The 20,431-nt window shown below is 44.3% G+C and overlaps 1 protein-coding gene across 1 annotated transcript; it reads right to left on the bottom strand.

Moving 5' to 3' along the window:
- Positions 1-2,704: 2,704 nt before the first annotated feature.
- On the bottom strand, positions 2,705-20,129 carry LOC132780233 (uncharacterized). The gene is made up of 7 exons (XM_060783824.2): positions 20,031-20,129; positions 14,227-15,105; positions 10,739-11,847; positions 8,511-8,628; positions 6,510-7,130; positions 5,025-5,185; positions 2,705-3,064 (listed from the first exon to the last, which is right to left on the bottom strand). Exons 2-7 carry the CDS (start codon positions 14,828-14,830, stop codon positions 3,056-3,058), a joined length of 2,622 nt encoding a protein of 873 aa, XP_060639807.2. The 5' UTR covers positions 14,831-15,105; positions 20,031-20,129; the 3' UTR covers positions 2,705-3,055.
- Between the last annotated feature and the right edge of the window lie 302 nt (positions 20,130-20,431).

The following is a 20,431-nucleotide window of genomic DNA, read 5'->3' as shown; positions in this document are numbered from 1 at the left end:
GAGGGAAAGAAAGAAGGAAAGAGAAGGAAGCGTGGAAGGAAAGAGCTAAGGAAGGAAGGAAAGGTAGAGAAAGGAGAGAAGGAAAAAAAGGGAAGGAAGGAAAGAGGGAGCAAAGGAAGGAGAAAAAGAGGGAGGGAAGGAAAGAGAAGGAAGGATGGAAGCAAAAAGCGAAGAAAGAAAGAAAAGAATTAGAGAAGGAAGAAAGGAGAGAAAGAGGGGGGAAGGGAATAAGGAACGAGAGAAAGCAAGATGGAAACAAAAAGCGAAGGAAGGAAGGAAAGAGGTAGAGAAGGAAGAAAGGAGAGAAGAAAAGGGAAAGAAGGAAAGAAAGGGAGGGAAGGTTGGCCACAGCAACGCGTGGCGGGTACAGCTGGTCTAATATATATGCCTTTATTGGCATATATATAGCAATACAGTATAAATGATAGAAAAGAGAACTTCGCTTTCGCTGCACGTTCAGTTTACAGACTTGGTTCAGTAATCTTGCCACTCAAAGGCAACGGTTAAAATCTTGGCAGTTTAAAAGCATAATTACTTTGTCTGGATCAGTATGGTTTTTCAAAGAATCTAAAACTTGTAATAGTAAGCTAGATATTATTTGTGTTGTTTATTCATTCAGTCACTTCCAAGTCTTTCTGACCTCATGAACCAGCCCATGCCAGCGTTCCCTGTTGGCCGTGGCCATTCCCAGCTCCTTCAAAGTAAAGCCAGTCACTTCAAGGATACCATCCATCAATCTTGCCCTTGGTCGGCCCCTCTTCCTTTCTCCTTCCATTTTCCCCAGCATCATTATCTTCTCCAAGCTTTCCTGTCTTCTCATTATGTGGCCAAAGTACTTCATCTTTGCCTCTAATATCCTTCCCTCCAGTGAGCAGTCGGGCTTTATTTCCTGGAGTATGGACTGGTTGAATCTTCTCACAGTCCAAGGCACTCTCAGAATGTTCCTCCAATACAACAGTTCAAGAGCGTCTGTCTTCCTTGGCTCAGCCTTTCTTATGGTCCAGCTGTCACATCCATAGGTTACTACGAGGAATACCATTGCTTTAACTAAGGAGGCTGTGCAGGTGCTTGGCCACTGTGTTGATCTGGATGAGGGCGAACAGATTGAAACTAAATCCAGACAAGACAGAGGTACTGCTGGTCAGTCGAAAGACCGAACAGGGATTGGGGTTACAGCCTGTGTTAGATGGGGTTACACTCCCCATGAAGACATAGATTCGCAGTTTGGACTCATCACAGCCTGGAACCACAGGTCTCGGCGGTAACTGGGAGATCTTTTGCACAATTAAAACTTGTGCACCAGCTGCGCCCATTCCTTGAGAAGTTTGACTTAGCCACAGTGGTCCATGCTCTTGTTACATCCTAAATAGGCTACTGCAACACTTTCTACGTGGGGCTGCCTTTGAAGACTGCCCAGAAGCTTCAACTAGTCCAACTGTTGGCAGCCAGGTTGCTCACCGGAGTGACATACAGGGAACATACAACTCCTTTGTTACACCAACTCCACTGGCTACCGATCAGCTTCCGAGCACAATTCAAAATGCTGGTTTTAATCTTTAAAGCCCTAAATGGTTCTGGCCCAGACTACCTGTCTTAAAGTATCTCCTGCCACGAACCATCACGAAGTTTAAGATCTTCAGGAGAGGCCATGCTCTCAATCCCACCACTATTGCAAACACGGTTGATGGGGACAAGAGACAGGGCCTTCTCAGCAATGGCGCCCCGCCTATGGAACGCCCTCCCTAGAGATATTAAATTGACCACCTCCCTCTTGTCCTTTAGAAGGAAAATCAAGACCTGGTTATGGGACCAAGAATTTGATCAGTGAGCAGCAAGTGGAAGAAGATCACACAACTTATGGCAATGAATTGACCTGGACTGGTTTTTGGATTTTGATTTTAATGGATGTGTTTTAATTAGTAGTTTTAATTGTTGTTTTAATTTTTAATATTTTGATTGTACTGTGGTTATTTTTATGATGCTGGCATCATATGATGCTTTTGTTAGGCCGCCCTGAGTCCCCCTTCAGGGGGAGAATGGCGGGGTATAAATATAGGAAATAAATAAATAAATATGCAGATCTTGGTTGCCACTGTGATGTCTCTACTCTTCACTATTTAATTGAGATTGGCCCCCTACTCTTCTCCCAAGAAATAAATGTCTTCTGATGTTCCTGACTGTAGTCTGTGTCTGCCGTAATCTTCACACCTAGAAATACAAAGTCTGTCACTGCCTCCACGTTTTCCCCCTCTATTTGCCAGTTAGCAATCAGTCTAGTCAGTTAGTTGCCAGCTGGCGGTCGGAAGTGGTGTAAAGCGCCTCTTTGGGAGCTGGCCCAAGGGCAATGGTAAGGTTCGGAGCAGCAAGCCACCACCGGTCACAGAGAGCTGGTAGCAAGGTCTCAAGCAGTCAGAACGACCAGAATGGCCACATGCTGGTTGGTGGTGGTGGTGGTGGGGGGTTCTCTGGAGGCAGCTCAGCTGGCAGTATCCATGCAACAAGGAGCGCGGGCAGCAGCAAGGTCAGCCGACAAATAAGCAGCACTGCTGGGGCAGAGATAGAAAAACGCCGGACTTGTTTGGAAGCAGCAGCCATGTGGTTCAGGTTGCACTGGTCTCAATATAAAGCAAGGGAGCTGTGGTTCCGGAGCAAACCACCAAAGACTCCATCAGTGAGGCAGCAATCATGTACACAGTACACAAAATCATTCCCAGTAGCTTTATTTAGACCCAAGCAGGAAAGGGAAGAAACAGCTACTACTGTATAAAAAACAAACAAAATGTAGGGTTGGTTTAAAAATACAAGGTAATAATCAACATTTCTCATACATTGGGCAAAAGAGCATCCGCTCCGGAGTCCATTGGAATCTGAACAATTGACATGATGCACTATCAGGATGGGGAGGGGATCAACGTAGCAAGGGTAAGTTGTAAGTCTCAAACAACTAGGAACTGAGAGCAGTTTCCTTCTTTTAAAAATTAAGTCCTCATCCTAATGTTGTCGATATTGCTGCTGAATTTATTGATGCTGGTCTATGTTCAGCCTGTGTGATGTCTCAGAAGTGCTAAAGAGAGGACAAAAAAAATTAGTAAACAAAAGGATTATAAATATTTTTTGCTAATTATGGGCTCTTGTTTACAGTATCTATTAGAAATACATACGGATATTTGGATCTACGAAGAATGTAAATGAGATATGCAGCAGCTCAGAATGGAAGTCAAGGTACCTTTTTTCCTTTTTTTTCTTTCTCTTTTTCTCTCTCTTCCCTCTATGTTTCTTACTTTGTTATCTCCCGATTGTTCTCCCACTTTCCATGTATAATAACAAAACATTTCCCCCCTTTTTTGGAATAATAAAATCTATGTTTAAAAAATTAGTAAACATGCAAGAATTTTGTATATACTTTGTTCTATTTAGGGAGTGAAGACAAAATAAATAAATAAAAGGAAACACAGTTAAAATGTTTTCTAGATGCAAACATCCTTTCCAGCAATTCTCTAATGTTTAAATAGGTTCCTTCAGTCCCACATAAGTAATCAACAGCAAGTATTCTGTGATTTGCCCCATAAAATCATGCTGGCTTGGAATGAGATGCAGTGAGACTTTGTTCATACATTCACTCCACTTTCCTTCTCTGGTGCAGCTGTGGGAAAGAGTTCAGAAGCATTTCCTTCGACTTTTGCTTTCATGCACTTGTTGGTTTCACACTGGGTTGTTTTTCACAAACCACAGTTAAAGTTAACCGCAACAGATGGTTTAGCATGTTGTTTAAACACAGCCAGTTTTCTCATCTGCAAACTGGAATATTTTCTTGGGAATCCAACTTTATCCTGGACTTGTTCCCAAAAGAAATGTCTTCCTATACCCACTGCAGAAGCCAAACAGTTTAAATAGCCCAATAGTGCTTATTAATTATAGTAAAGATCCAGAGCAGTGGTTCCCAACCTTTGGGCCTCCAGGTGTTTTGGACTTCAACTCCCAGAATTCCCAGCCAGCTTACCAGCTGTGAGGAACTGTGGGAGCCGAAGTCCAAAACACCTGAAGACCCAAAGGTTGGGAACCACTGATCTAGAGCCTTCGTCCTCAACTATTGATAACATGTGGGCTTCCAGAAGTTGGACTACAACTATCATCTACCCAGCATAGCCAACTGTGAAGGATACAGGGACTTATCATAGAATCATAGAGTTGGAAGAGACCTCATGGGCCATCCAGTCCAACCCCCTGCCAAGAAGCAGGAATATTGCATTCAAATCACCCCTGACAGATGGACATCCAGCCTCTGTTTAAAAGCTTCCAAAGAAGGAGCTTCCACCACACTCGGGGGCAGGGAGTTCCACTGCTGAACAGCTCTCACAGTCAGGAAGTTCTTCCTCATGTTCAGATGGAATCTCCTTTCTTGTAGTTTGAAGCCATTGTTCCGCATCCTAGTCTCCAGGGAAGCAGAAAACAAGCTTGCTCCCTCCTCCCTGTGGCTTCCTCTCACATATTTATTATGGCTATCATATCTCCTCTCAGCCTTCTCTTCTTCAGGCTAAATATGCCCAGCTCCTTAAGCCGCTCCTCATAGGGCTTGTTCTTCAGACCTTTGATCATTTTAGTTGCCCTCCTCTGGACACATTCCAGCTTGTCAATATCTCTCTTGAATTGTGGTGCCCAGAATTGGACACAATATTCCGACTTGTAATGCAACAATATCAAGATGACCACAAGCTCCTAATCACTATGAGAACCCAAGAGAAAACTGGGTTCGTTATCAGGTCATTCACAAGGTCTGAAAAATTCCACACTACCAGCTCTTATATAGACAGCTTCTCTGGAACGAGGCAGAAGTTGTAGATTCTGTCACTAAAAGTGGCAAACCAAGTATATATCCTTAATTTTGTACTCTCTCCTTTTGCCAGCCTGCAATGTGAAGAAACATGACAATTTTCCTGTTTTTGAAAAAGGAAAAGTCATCGCTGAATAACACAGAGGGAACAGTTTTCTTTATGCACAGGGGTAGAGAAAAAATAAGTACTTACATTTCTGTCTCGCCATCCTGGCCTACTGGGAATTTCAGTGACATTCTGGGACGCACTAGTGTTGGGCAGGGATTTCCTGTTGCTGAGAATGTGCACAACAGTACCAAGGGCTTCTGACAAATCTTGTAAAGCTGTTCCACTCAGCCCATACAGTGTGGAAGCTACATAAATGTCAAAACAAACTTATTTAGGGTGCTGCTCAAATACTCAGATTCTTACATCCTGCCATCTTAATTAAGTTACTAATCTTTGTATGATCCTTACATTTACCCCAGTTCCTGCATACTCCCCTTTATATTGTTGCAGTAGGTTTTGGGTTTTTTTTTGGGGGGGGGGGGGGTTGAGTCACTGTGATTTAAGTTTGGCAGTAAGACTCTGGGCACCAGGTTTTGAATCACCCAATCAGCCATAGGAACCCACAGAGGCCACTTCTACACTGCCATAAGGTAAAGTTTTCCCCTTGACATTAAGTCTAGTTGTGTCCGACTCTGGGGGGTGGTGCTCCTCTCCATTTCTAAGCCGAAGAACCAGTGTTGTCCATAGACACCTGCTAAGTCATGTGACCAGCATGACTGCATGGAGTGCTGCTACCTTCTCGACGAAGTGATACCTATTGATCTACTCACATTTGCATGTTTTTGAACAGCCAGGTTGGCAGAAGCTGGGGCTAACAGCAGGAGCTCACCCCATCCACAGATTCGAACTATCGACCAACAAATTCTGCAGCTTAGCAGTTTAACCCACTGTGCCACCAGGGCATATAGTTCAGGGCCACATAACCCACATTATCTGCTTTGAACTGGATTATATGAGTCTACACTGCCATATAATCAAGTTCAAAGCAGATCATCTGGATTTTATTTGGCAGTGCAGAAGGGGCCAGAGTGATCTTCGGCAAGTAACAATCTTTCAGCCTCAGAGGATGGCAAAGGCCTTAACATTGCCTAAACAATAACTGGTGTTATGGACTAAATTTGTAACTCTCTAGCTCTATTTATTATTTATGTATTTATTTTCTATATTTATACCCCGTCCTTCTCACCCTGAAGGTGAGTTCTACACAGACTATGGACTTGTCACATCATTCCACAATTCTATTTTGGTTATTGGCCTGTGTTCATATTTTTCCTGCATCTTGTACTATGCTGCTTTCTGCATTTAGAACAGTTTGTTTATCTTTGCCTCCCATCTGCCTATTTTCTTTCACATCCTTGTTTAGGACCCACATCTTTGCAAAGCTTTTTTCAAATCATCTCAGTGATCTCACTCATCTTTGATTGTTTCTTATTTTACATTAGATCTCAAGCTGAGTCACTTAGCATTGCCATTGTTCACATGGCAAATACCTCACAATGTTTTAGGATTTTTTTTTTCGTGTCAGGACCGACTTGAGAAACTGCAAGTCGCTTCTGGTGTGAGAGAATTGGCCGTCTGCAACAAAAGGAGTTTAAATTGTGACTATTATGTGATGAATACAGTAGATACCTTGCGTTCGTCTGAGCTCTTCACGTACAGTATCCAACTCAGCCTTCAACATGGTGCATCTGGCACAAGATGGTAGCATGCTGGGATCAGATGGGCCATCATGTGTTATGTCACCACTGCCATTTCCACTCCAGGGAGAATCCAGTAAAATGTCAATGCTGCCACTGAGTGATGGTCCATCAACCTCAGGAGACATGTGGCCATCATTTCCACGTTGGGAACCAACCTTGTCAAAAACCAACCGAGAAGGCCCAAGCTCAGCTGGTCCCTTCTGCTCGTTCAATGGCTTAGGCAAGAGTATTCCATTCAGAGCTTCTGAAACTCTGCCACTTCCATCTGTTTTGGCTCCTCCTTCAATCTGACTCTCTCCAGTGACAGAAGCATGACATCCTGGAACAGATCTCCCCCGAGCTTTTGCCTTCCCACCTTGCTTTCCTGGCACATAACGTGGCATTTGCTTTATTTTTTCACCCGCATCCATTGTCTCCGGCCCCTCTACGTTATTAATCAGCTTCCTTTGCTTTGTCGCTGCCTCTTCGTGTTCTTCCTCCTGTTTGGGTACAATCCGTTCCCTTGGACCTGGTTTTGGCCTCTTCCTCAGCCGAAGGTGAGTTTCTGTACCTGAAGATGGAGAATAAGTTTATCTTGAGAGACCTGCCAAGATACAAAAATAACAGATGGGCATGTAGTTAAGGCCCCAAGGCTAGGAATCAGAAGATCTGGGTCCCTGGCCCACAGATATAGCACAACTCCACCCTTGACATTAAGTCTAGTGGTGTCTGACTCTGAGGGGTGGTGCTCTTCTCCACTTCTAAGCCGAAGAGCCGGCGTCCATAGACGGCTTCAAGGTCATGTGGCCGACTACATGGAGCGCCATTACCTTCCTGCCAGAGCGGTACCTATTGATCTACTCACATTTGCATGTTTTCAAACTGCTAGGTTGGCAAAAGCTGGGGCTAACAGTGGGAGCTCACCCCGCTCCCCAGAATCGGACCACTGACCTTTTGGTCAGCAAGTTCAGCAGCTCAGCAGTTTAACCTGCTGCACCACCCGTGCTCCACTTTCTTACCTACCACCTTTTTGAAGATACAAATCGAGCATAAAAGATGTTTAATGATCTTTTTTTCATCTTAAAATTGTAAAACAAATTATTTACATTACAGCCCTCTTAATATGTGCTTTCTATGCTCTGATCCCACAATAGTTCCAGTCATCCCAGTGCAAAGAGGACAACATAAAATAATTTGAGGCTCCATATAAAATAATTTCTCATTTCCTAAACAGACATGATTGGCCGAACCACCAACATCCAAGTGGCAGTTAATGAAACAGGCCCAACCTATGAAAGATTATACTACAAACATCATCCTCACATTCTCAGAGATACAAGATCCCTTTGCATTCATGTCCATAATAGAGGTAAAGGTTTCCCTCTGACATTAAGTCTAGTCATGTCTGACTCTGGGGTGTGGTGCTCATCTCCATTTCTAAGCCAAAGAGCTGGCGTTGTCCGTAGACACCTCCAAGGTCATGTGGCCGGCATGACTGCATGGAGCGCCGTTACCTTCCTGCTGGAGCGGTACCTATTGACCTCCTCACATTGCATGTTTTTGAACTGCTAGGTTGGCAGAAGCTGGGACTAACAGCGGCAGCTCACCCCGTTCCATGGATTGGAACCTGCAACCTTTTGGTCAATAAGCTTAGCAGCTCAGTGGTTTAACCCACTGTGCCACCGTGGGCTCCATGTCCATATTCACCTGAGAAATTAGTCCCTCATAGTATGAAGAGCACAAAGGAGATAATGGTATCATATAATTCAATTTAGAGACTGTATGGCTTGAAGATAAAACCAGACCTGAGTAGATGAAAAACTGAAGTTCACGGGAATAATTGCATCCGCTTTCCAAATGAAGACTACAGCAAGTGAACCTGAAAAGATCAAGGATGAGGTCTCATCTATCAAATTAAACCCTTAACGCAGTCGAACAAACAAATCCTTACCATGAGAGTCAACCCTCCTAGGCTTCTCTTGATTGTCTTTGATGCAGGATTGTCTCTGATTCTCATCCAGTTCTTCATGGGAGGGATCTGTTACTATGTCATCAGATGCCATTCGTGTCTAGAACCATAAGAACAACACACCTGTATTCAGTGCTTGCAGCTCCCCTTTTCAGCAGAAATGTGTGAAGAGCAGATCAAATTGTCAGAAATATTGAAAATTAGCTAGGTATTTTTAATTACAAAAATGTGAGTCAAGAACTGAAAATTAAATGAATGCAATGATTCAGCAAAAAAAACTGTTCTATATAAACAGGTGTTCCTATAGCTTAGTAGCCACCAGTTTGAGGTAAACCTCAGTGGGAGAATAGATCTCCGTGGGAGAAAGGCCTCAGAGTGTTAGGTAGACCTCATTATAGGAAGGCCTCATGTGTGAAGCTCCACTGTGAAGGTTGAACTTTGTGTTATGGAAACCTTGTTTTTGTAAATAGTGCAACCATATTATTTTGCTCTAAAGAAAAGCCTCCTGTGGAAGAGATAACATTGGTCTGTGAGTTGTTGTTTCTTTATCACTTTGGATTACTGGTACTGGGTCACGCTGCTGCTAATAAGTTACTCTGCTGTGCATTTATGAAGAGAGTCTTTTGTTAAGAAACCCAGTCGCCCAACACAAATGTGGTTGGACTGAAACTCCTAGCACACCTCACTAATGGTTAGTCTGGTTAGGGGTGATGAAAGCTTCTAACCGACAACACCTGGAGAGCTGCACTTTGCTCACCCCTTCTGCATGCATCAAAAATGCAGAAGATGTGATCCAAACCTATTTTTTGTCATTAGGGATCAGAAATTCCAAATCAGCTCATTATAAGTGACCTGGAAAGACCCCTTTGAATCTTTTAACAAGAAGACAAGAAGGTGCATCTATACTAGTGGTTCCCAACTTGTGGGTCCCCAGGTATTTTGGCCTACAACTCCCAGAAATCCCAGCCAGTTTACCAGCTCTTAGTTGATAAACTGGGAGTTGAAGGCCTAAACATCTGAGGACCTACAGACTGAGAGCCACTGGTTCATTTCCAAGCACAATTAAATGTGCTAGTCCTGACCTATAAAGCTCTATATGGTTCCAGCCCAGCTTACCTGTCCAAACGCATCTCCCTCTACATCTCGCCTCGCAGTTTAAGAGCGTCCAGGGAAGCCCTGCTCTTGGTCTCACCAGCGTCACAAGTGCGCTTGGCAGGGATGAGGGACAGGGCCTTCTTGGCAGTGGCCCCACGCCTATGGAACTCACTCCCCAGCGAGATCAGGTCGGCGTCTTCCCTCCTTCCTTTTAGGAAGAAGGTTAAATCATGGTTCTGGGACCAGGCCTTTGGACAGCAAGCATGACAGCACTTTGGATTAGACTGGAATTGGCTATATGAATTGTTGACAATGTTTCAATGGGATATTAATCTGTTTCATCTTGATGTTTATTCACTGTTTTAAATTGATGTTTTATTTGTTATAGTGTTTCATCTTGTGGCATCGAATTGCTGCTGATGGAAGCCTCCCTGAGTCGCCCCTCGGAGGTTGAGAAGGGCGGGTTAGAAATGTTTGAAATAAATAAATAAATAAATATGCAGTTTATCACCACTTTAACGGCCATGGATCAATGCTATGGAATCTTGGCAGTTGTAGTTGGGTGAAAATACTTGCACTCTTTGGCAGAGAAGGCTAAAGACTATAAAACTACAATTCCCATGATTCCATAGCATTGAGCCATGGCAGTTAACGTGGTATCAAACTGCATTAATTCTGCAGTGTAAATACACCTAGAGTATTGTCGAAGGCTTTCATGGCTGGAATCACTGGGTTGTTGTACGTTTTTTTGGGCTATATGGCAATGTTCTAGAGGCATTCTCTCCTGACGTTTCACCTGCATCTATGGCAAGCATCCTCAGAGGTAGTAAGGTCTGTTGGAACTAGGAAAATGGGTTTATATATCTGTGGAATGACCAGGGTGGGACAAAGAACTCTTGTCTGCTGGAGCTAGGTGTGAATGTTTCAACTGACCACCTTGATTAGCATTTGATGGCCTGGCAGTGCCTGGGGCAATCTTTTGTTGAGAGGTGATTAGATGTCGTATATTCTACAATGGGAAGGTAACAGGGAGTGTTTTGGTCAAACAGAAAGATTTCTGGTTTCATATTTCCTCCCACCTACTTCCAGACAAATTCCTTTGACAGTGATCTTACCCGATCCCGCTGCCTCTTTGACTCAAAGTGAAGCTGGAACCTTTCTGCTAGAGCCACAGCCTCCTTGCCATTTTCCGGCTGACATTCACGAACCAAGGTCTGAATCTCCTCCGGGAGAATGTTCAAAAACTGCTCCACAACCAGAAGTTCCATGATCTGCTCTTTGGTATGAACCTCTGGCCGTAGCCATTGGTGGGAAAGGCGCCACAAGCCCCTGTAGACCTCTTGAGGTCCCTCTGCATCCTGGTAGCGGAACTGCCTGAAACTGTGGCGTTGGGTCTCTAAGTCTGCGTCTGTTTCTAATGTTTTAGTGCCACAGAGTTGCTGGGCTTTGCTGTGAAGTTGGTCTTTCTTTTCCAGCGCTGGATTTTGGTAAGACTCATGTAATGGATTCATAACAGAGAGATGTGCCTCTGGATTATCACTTTTCCCAATTGTTCCTATGTGCCCTGCACCAGGAAACTGCCTCGAGCCTGTTGGCAATTCTTGGCATTGGTCTCCAGGAGACTGCTGAGACAGTAGCCACCTCAGTATCTCTTCAGCAGTCCAGTACTGCACGTCGGGGGGCACCTTCACTGTTCCTCCTAGTGCTTCCTTCACTGCAAGTCTAGTCAAGGCCTTCCCTGATCCTTCAGCTTGCACTATCTGTTCTAGTAAGGCCTGTAGCTGTGAGCCAGGACCTGGAGTTGTTGTTGTTCCTGCTCCAGCCTTTGCAGGCACCTGGTAGGTTTGCAGAACATTGGTGCAGGCAGTAGAGGTAGGACTGGGAGGAGGTCGCTGAGTGAGGGCTTGGATAAGCTCAGTTTGTTTCTGGAAAAGCTTCTCAAAGAGCTGGGCTTGGAACTCTCTATCCTCACGGCGCATGTCTTTATCGTGCTGAATGAACTCTGCTAAACTTTGCTTCTCCTCTGCCTGACTAGCAACCTGTCTCTGCATTTTCTGCAGCTCCAGCTGATGTGAATGGCCATATTTCTGGGGCTGTCCCCTTTGGTAGCTGGACTGCCCATCCCCCTGAGCTTTTTGCTTCCGGGTTCGAAGATGGGGGCGTTGATCAAGCATAGAGATGAGATGTCTTGGTGCAGGTTCTATCACTATCGGAGAGGAGGCATCTATAAGGAAGGCAATGAAAACACAGTGAGTAGTCAGAATAAGGTAAGTGATGGTACACAAAAGGTATCAAATAAGAACTCAGCAGACAAGTTGGATTTAATTTGTGTGTGTGTGTGTCAGGAGCATCTTACCGGGACTGTGGTGCAGCTGGCTGGGAGTCAGCTGCATTAAGATCATTACTGACCAAAAAGTCATGAGTTCGAAGTCAGCCAGGGTCGGAGTGAGCTCCCGACCAAAATTGTGTAGCTTGCTGTCAACCTTTGCAGCCCGAAAGACAGTTGCATCTGTCAAGTAGGAAAAATTAGGTACCACTCTGTGGGGAGGCTAATTTAACTGATTTACGAAGCCATAAAATCTCCAGGAAGTATGCAAAGAATGAGGAAGCGACAGCTCCCCTGGTGGTCAGAAGCTGGAATGTTAAATAGCCTCTGAGTGTCTGTCTATATATGTTGTGTGTCTATGGCATTGAATTTTTGCCATGTATCTGCACTGTAATCCGCCCTGAGACCCCTGAGGGGTGAGAAGGGCAGAATATAAATACTGTAAATAAATAAATCTTACAATGGAAGAAATATGGTATTTATAAAGTTCAGAAGGCAAACAGATCAATGAAGGATTTTACATAACAATACCTACAGGTGACTTTTTTTCATGTCAGGAGCGACTTGAGAAACTGCAAGTTGCTTCTGGTGTGAGAGAATTGGCCGTCTACAAGGACATTACCCAGGGGACATCTGGATATTTTACCATCCTGTGGGAGGCTTCTATCATGCCATCGCATGGGAAGCTGGAGCTGACAGACAGGAGCTGACCCCGCTCCCCGGATTCGAACCATCAACCTTTCGGTCAGCCGTCCTGCCAACACAAGAGTTTAACCCATTGTGCCACCGGGGGCTCCTAGTCTGATCTATATGAACTGACAGTTGATTCAGACGTCAGGGAAAGCAACCTGGCATGTTCCTCAAAAATTAAAATCACATCAGAATTCAAGTAAGAGAGCATAATGGACTGTTGGTAGCTTTTTGTTGCAATTATATATTAGTACATATTGGGCAGGGGTGATTTTGTCTTTAGAATTACTTTTATAAGGTATATTGATGTTGTTGATTTCATCTACATAGCCAAGGAAGTCACAAAGTAGATCAAAATTTATGATAGATTATCAGCCCCCAGTGGCACAGCGGGTTAAACCACTGAATTGCCGAACTTGCTGACTAAAAGGTTGGCGGTTCGAATCCAGGGGTGAGCTCCCGCTGTTAACCCCAGCTTCTGCCAACCTAGCAGTTCGAAAAAATGCAAATGTGAATAGATCAATAGGTACTGCTCCAACAGGAAGGTAACAGGGATGCAATCATGCCGGCCACATGACCTTGGAGGTGTTTATCGACAACACCTGCTCTTCGGCTTAGAAATTAAAATAAGCACCACCCCCAGAGTCGGACTCGACTAGACTTACTGTCAAGGGGAAACCTTTTCCTTTACCTTTTCCATCAGGCGATTTGCAAAATAACAGTTGAGGGAAACTAGTTCCCTATTGTTTAAGAATAGTAAAGTTTTTGGGTGGATATGTACTGTTCTAAATCAGAATGCTTAAGCAAGGAAGTGAGTGGATGGGCTTCACAATTAGATTTTTGTGCAAAGGATTAAAGGCTACTGATGTATAGAAGATGCCTTCTTCTTTGGGTAGAAATTTTTTTCAAGCAAGGCCAACATGTTAGGACTGTGATTATCAGACAATGAAAACAGATTTTGTGAAAGGCATTAAGAATTTGGACAAAAGGATTGAGGTTGGGACAAAAATATCTGACCTTCAAGATATTTAGGGAGTTTTCTCAGCAGACCTGGGGAGGATCCAGTGCTTGAGATATATATGGTAACTGAAATATTGGGAAATGCAGCTCGGGAGTTTTGAAAATGTTCAAACACAACAATTATTTCAGAATGAGAAGAACTCAGTACATCAGCCCTTCTGATCTTTCTTTCAGCAGTGGTTCTGTTGACACAGGTAAAGGTAAAGGTTTCTCCTTGACATTAAGTCTAGGCGAATCTGACTTTGGGAGTGGTGCTCATCTCCATTTCTAAGCCGAAGAGCTGGTGTTGTCCGTAGACACCTCCAAGATCATGTGGCTGGCATAACTGCATGGAGTGCCATTACCTTCCTGCCATGGCGGTACCTTTTGATCTACTCACATTTGCATGTTTTCGAACTGCTAGGTTGGCGGAAGCTGGGGCTAACAGTGGGAGCTCACCCTGCTCCCTAGATTTGAACTGCCAACCTTTTGGTCAGCAAGCTCAGCAGCAGCTCAGCGGTTTAACCTGCTGCACCACCAAGAGGCCCTGTTGACATAAACGTAGGCAAAATGAAGAAGGGTGCTTACCAAGCTCAGGTGATATTTCATCTTCTGATTCCTCTTCCTTCACCTGAACTGGAATGACTTGGATCTCACTAAAGGCATCCTGAGACTCTGCCTGGACGAAGCTGAATTCATCAGTCCCTTGACTTTCAGAGGCAGCAGTCGGTGGTAACCAGTGCCCAGAAGCTTGAGGACCCCAACGCTCAGAGATGCTGGACTGGGCTCCCCAGGGCTCAGATAGAGAGAGGACTTCCTGTCTGTCTGCACTGATGCTGGACCCCTCACCGACCTCTGAAGGAAAACCTGGCCTGCAATTTATATACTGTGTCATTATCTGGTCAATCTCATCATAGAATGGACACTTGATGGGTGGCCGCCCCACTAAGTTATTTTCTTTAGCTTTGCGATAGGCCACTTTCAGGCCTTTCATTTTCTCTCGGCACTGGTCCCCAGTTCGATAAATGCCCATTTCCGCAAGGCGTTGAGAAATGCCATCATAGACAGCACGGTTTCTCCCATGAGAGCTCAGATCATGAGTGACCGCTGCCTCAGTCCAGAGGGCAAGAAGCACCTTGATGTGCTCCGCCGGCCAGCTGGCAGCCCGCTCTTGTGGCCTATCACGCCTCATTGTTGTCAAAGAAAACCGGAAGATGTATTTCAGTAGACGTTTATGCACCAGAGGAAAGGCTCACAGGAGTCCGAGCACCAGTGACCCATATGCAAGGGAAGGAAATGTAAATGTGATGCGAGTCGAGGTTCTCTGATGCATCTGACCCAGTTCCATACACCATCTGTACAAGCCTTCAAAACCAGGTGTCTGCACAGCCAGAAAATATCTACATCTTTCCATTCATGCAGTAGAGGATTCTGAAGAGGCAGTTTCCAAGCTCATAGGAATGTTTCCTATAGGGGGAAAAGTTGATTTTACAAAGACTAGTGTTAAATCCAGAAAACAATCTTTCATATATACCCATTTTCTGGAAGTTAAGACCACAGATGCCTTCTAAATCAACATTATCCTCTCAATTAAACCAAAAGGATACTGATGTTTCTAATAAGTGATTTTAAAACCCTGGATGCGCAGCTGGATCAAACCATGACACTGATGGGTTGCTGTGAGTTTTCCGGGCTGTATGACCATGTTCCAGAAGTATTCTCTCCTGACATTTCATCTGCATCTATGGCCGGCATGCTCAGAAGTTTTTGAGGTCTGTTGGAAACTAGGCAAGTGAGGTTTATATTTCTGTGGAATATCCACGGTGAGAGAAAGAACTCTTGTCTGTTTGAAGCAGGTGTGAATGTTGCAATTGACCATGGTGATTAGCATTTAATGTCCTTGCAGCTTCAAAGCCTGGCTGCTTGCTGCTTGGGGGAGCCTTTGTTGGGAGGTGTTATCTGGAATTTCCCTTCTTTTTGAATATTGCTCTTTATTTACTGTCCTGATTTTAGAGTTTTTTAAATACTGGTAGCCAGATTTTGTTCATTTTCATGGTTTTCTCCTTTCTGTTTAAATTGTCCACATGCTTGTGTTTTTCAATGGCTTCTCTGTGTAGCCTGACATGGTAGTTGATATGTACCCTTCCACACAGCCACATAACGCAGAATATCAAGTCAGAGTGAAACAGAGTGCAAGACGGTGGATATACACTGCCATATAATGTAGTTTCTGAATGTAGGTGAATTGCTTTGAACTGGCTTAAGCAGCTGAGGGGGGAAAGAGAAGGGCCTAAGGCTTTTAGGAATGGTGGGAGTTGAAGTCCAAAACACCTAGAAGGCTCAAGTTGGTCCATGTCTGATATACACTGCCATATACAATCCAGTTCATCTGCATTCAAAAACTGGATTATATGGTGGTGTGAATGGGGCCAGAATCTGATGGGATCAAGTCATAGCATCACGAACAGATTACTGCAATGCACTCTATGCGGGGTTGCCTTTGAAGACTGTTCGGATACTCCAACTAGTCCAACAGGCGGGAGCCAGATTACTTACAGGAGCGACATACAGGGAGTACACCACCCTCTGTTGTGCCAGCTTCAGTGGCTGCTGGTCTATTTCTGAGCACAATTCAAAGGTCTGGTCTTAACCTATAAAGCCCTATATGGTTCCGGCCCAGCTTACTTGTTCAAATGTATCTCCCTCTACGTCCCACCTCGGACTTTAAGATCATCCAGGGAGGCCCTGCTCTCGGTCCCGCCTTCTTTGCAAATGCGTTTGGCGGGGACGAGACAGGACCTTCTCAGTGGTGTCCCCTTGCCTGTGGAATACCCTCCCCAGTGAGATTATGTCAGCTCCATCCTTCCTCTCCTTCAGGAAGAAGCTGAAATCAAGGGGCCAGGCATTTGGGGAGCAGGTTTGATAGTGATTACAACGTTTACATGAACTGACAATGGACAGGCTCTGACAAAGTTCCGGTCCAGCTTACCTATCCAAACATATCTCTCCTTATGAACCATCTAAGATTTTAAGATCATCTGGGGAGACCCTGCTCTCGATCCCACCTTCCTCGCAGATGTGTTTGGTGGGGACGAGACAGGGCCTTCTCAGTGGTGGCCCCTCGGCTATGGAACGCCCTCCCCAGGGATATAAGATTGGCTCCCTCCCTTCTAACATTCTGCAAAATTGTTAAAACCTGGCTCTTTGAGCAAGCTTTTTCTACTGGACGTAAACGAATATATGGAATGACTGACAACGATTTTAGTAAGGAGTCGCCAAGGATCTTGTTTTTAAAGATATATTTTCTTATTATATTACATTTTAAATGTTGAATTGTTTTTATAATTGTTTTAACTGTATCTTGATATTTGTCATGGCATTCAATTGCTGCTGTGAACTGCCTTGAGTTGCCTCTGGCTGAGAAAGGCAGTATATAAATGCGGTAAATGAATAAAATAAATAAATAAAGTCTTTGGACGCTGAATTGGATTGGATTTGGCTACATGGCTGCTAATAATGTTTTTAAATGGATTTTAACTTAATGGTTTTATTTAATGTGTAATTTTATTATTATTATTATTATTATTATTAATTGTTTTTATTCCACCAATTCCATCATTTTCAAATTACATTAAAAGAGGGGGAACAATTGGGTTGATAGAAAAGCAGGAAGAGAAGAAAGAAGAAAAAGAGAAAAGAGAAAAAGAAAAAAAGGGAAAAGAGGGAAATTAATGGGGGGAAGGTGTGGAGGGGGATAAAGCTTAAAAGTACTTCCAGTTCAATCTGCAGGGATCTTTCAAATAGTTCCTCCTATGTGATTTACTAACTAGCAGTGTGTGTGTGTTTCCCCCCCTCTTTAACCATTTTTAGATAATTAAATTTGTAACTTCCTTTCTTCCTGCAAATATCTTCTTAGTGGTTCCCAATTGGTTTGGCACCTTTTGTTTGTATTTTCCAATAAACACGATAATTTATCCATATTCATATATTCTATTATTTTTTCTAGCCAGTCTTCAATTAAAGGATGATCTTTTGCTTTCCATTTCTGGACTACTATTATTCTTGCCGCTGCCGTCAAATAAAACAAAATCTTTTCATCATTTTTTCCTAGTTCAAAATTGGTTATATTCAATAGATAGTATTCCGGTTTCATGTCAAATTTCACCTTAATAATTTTTTGAGTATGTTTGTGTATTGTTGATATATTATTTTGTGTATTGTTGATATATGAATACACAAAATATATTATTTTGTGTATTGTTGATATATGAATATTTCTTGATTGTTTTACAGCTCTACCATAAGTGAAAGTGAGTGCCGACTTCCCTACCACATTTCCAACATTGGTTGTTATATTTTTTTTATAAAAATTTTGCTAATTGAAGAGGAGTTAGATACCAGCAGTAGAATATTTTGTACCAGCCTTCAACTATGTTAGTGGCTCTTGTATATCTTAATTTGGTCATCCAGACGTGTTCCCATTCCTTTAATGTGTAATGTTGTGATATATTGTGTATGTATTGTCGAAGGTATTCTGTATGCGTTGGCATCAAATTGTTGCCGATGTAAGCTGCCCTGAGTCCCTCTTCGGGGGTTGAGAAGGACGGGGTACAAATGTTGGAAATAAATAATAGCAGGCTAGGCTTTGCTCAAGATCCTGCAAGGAAGACTCCAGCAATACATGGAGCGAGAGTTGCCAGATGTTCAAGCTGGGTTTAGAAAAGGCAGAGGAACGAGAGACCAGATTGCCAATATCCGCTGGATAATGGAGAAAGGCAGGGAGTTTCAGAAAAACATCTATTTCTGCTTCATTGACTATTCTAAAGCCTTTGACTGTGTGGATCATAATAAATTGTGGCAAGTTCGTGGTGGGATGGACATCCCAAGCCACCTTGTCTCTCTCCTGAGGAATCTGTACAAGGACCAAGTAGCAACAGTCAGAACTGACCACGGAACAACAGACTGGTTCAAGATTGGGAAAGGCGTACGGCAAGGCTGCATACTCTCACCCAACCTTTTTAACTTGTATGCGGAACACATCATGCGATGTGCGGGGCTTGAGGAATGCAAAGCTGGGGTGGAAATTGCTGTAAGAAACATTAACAACCTCAGATATGCAGATGACACCACTCTGATGGCCGAAAGCGAGGAGGAGCTGAGGAGCCTTCTAATCAAGGTGAAAGAAGAAAGCGCAAAAGCTGGGCTACAGCTAAACATAAAAAAAAACAAGATTATGGCAACAAGAATGACTGACAACTGGAAAATAGAGGGAGAAAACGTGGAGGCCGTGACAGACTTTGTATTTCTAGGCGCAAAGATTACTACAGATGCAGACTGTGGCCAGGAAATCAGAAGACGCTTACTTCTTGGGAGGAGAGCAATGTCCAGTCTCGATAAAATAGTAAAGTGTAGAGACATCAGACTGGCAACAAAGATCCGCCTAGTCAAAGCCATGGTATTCCCTGTAGTAACCTATGGATGTGAGAGCTGGACCTTAGGGAAGGCTGAGCGAAGGAAGATCCATGCTTTTGAGCTGTGGTGTTGGAGGAAAATTCTGAGAGTGCCTTGGACTGCGAGAAGATCCAACCAGTCCATCCTCCAGGAAATCAAGCCCGGCTGCTCATTGGAGGGAAGGATACTAGAGACAAAGCTGAAGTACTTTGGCCACATCATGAGGAGACAGCAAAGCCTGGAGAAGACAATTATGCTGGGGAAATTGGAAGGCAAAAGGAAGAGGGGCCGACCAAGGACAAGATGGATGGATGGCATCCTTGAAGTGACTGGACTGACCTTGAAGGAGCTGGGGGTGGTGACGGCCGACAGGGAGCTCTGGCATGGGCTGGTCCATGAGGTCACGAAGAGTCAGAGACGACTGAACGAATGAACAACAGGCTTTGGTTGGAACTAAGACACATCTTCTTTGAGAACAGGACAGTCTGACAATGGGATGAGGCCCTTTCCCATTGCTAGAGCCCTTCCAGCAGAAGCCAGGCAGCCATGTATTGCCAATCTATGTCCTTCCTTCCTCCCCAAATGGGATACCAATGCCATCACATTATTTCTATATGGAATGTCCAAAAAAAAAAAAAAGAGCAAGGGCATGTTGTATATGTGGAATTCCTACCTTCTCACACCTCTCTTATTAACCTTTTCCAAGGGTGCCTTTATTCCTCAAGCAAAAGGGCCAGGGAAGAAAAATGGGGGGGGGGGGGGGGTGATGCTCTTGGGTGAAGGGCAAAACGGGCACCGCCACTCCCTCTGCGGAAAAGGAGCCTTGAGGCCCAGCAGTCCATCTCCTTCTCCCCCTCCCCATCCATTGAGCGCCCCCTGAGGCCAACGCCCGCCCCCCAAAAGACAATCCCAGACCCAGACAGACAGACAGACCCACCTACCTGCTTGTTTAAAGACCCACCATCAAGGGAGGAGTCACTTAGGCCTCGAACCCGTCCAGCAGCCAATCGGAGATGCCAACGAGCTTGCTCTGGGCGCACGACTGGCTCCTCTACTTGTCACTCAAAAGGAAAAGAAGGGGCGGGTCTCTGGGTGGAATTCTTTCTCTGCGGGCGATCCATTCTAATCGGAGGCGAACCGGGGGTGGGAGTGGCTGAGCGGCCCTGTCAATCAAAAGGGGGCGGGGAAAAGTGTTGCTTGGTTGTCATTGAGCTAAAGGGGAGGATGAAGGCCCCAATCCCAGATTATCTGCTTTGAAGTGGATTATACAGTAGGGTAGGACAGGCATGGGAAAACTTTGGACCTCCAGGTGTTTTGGACTTCAACTCCCACAATTCCTAAC

Source organism: Anolis sagrei, chromosome X (genome assembly GCF_037176765.1).
Source record: "Anolis sagrei isolate rAnoSag1 chromosome X, rAnoSag1.mat, whole genome shotgun sequence".
NCBI classification, from domain to species: domain Eukaryota; kingdom Metazoa; phylum Chordata; class Lepidosauria; order Squamata; family Dactyloidae; genus Anolis; species Anolis sagrei.
The sequence above is the reverse complement of the archived record's forward strand: the minus strand, read 5'-3'. Positions and strand labels throughout refer to the sequence as shown.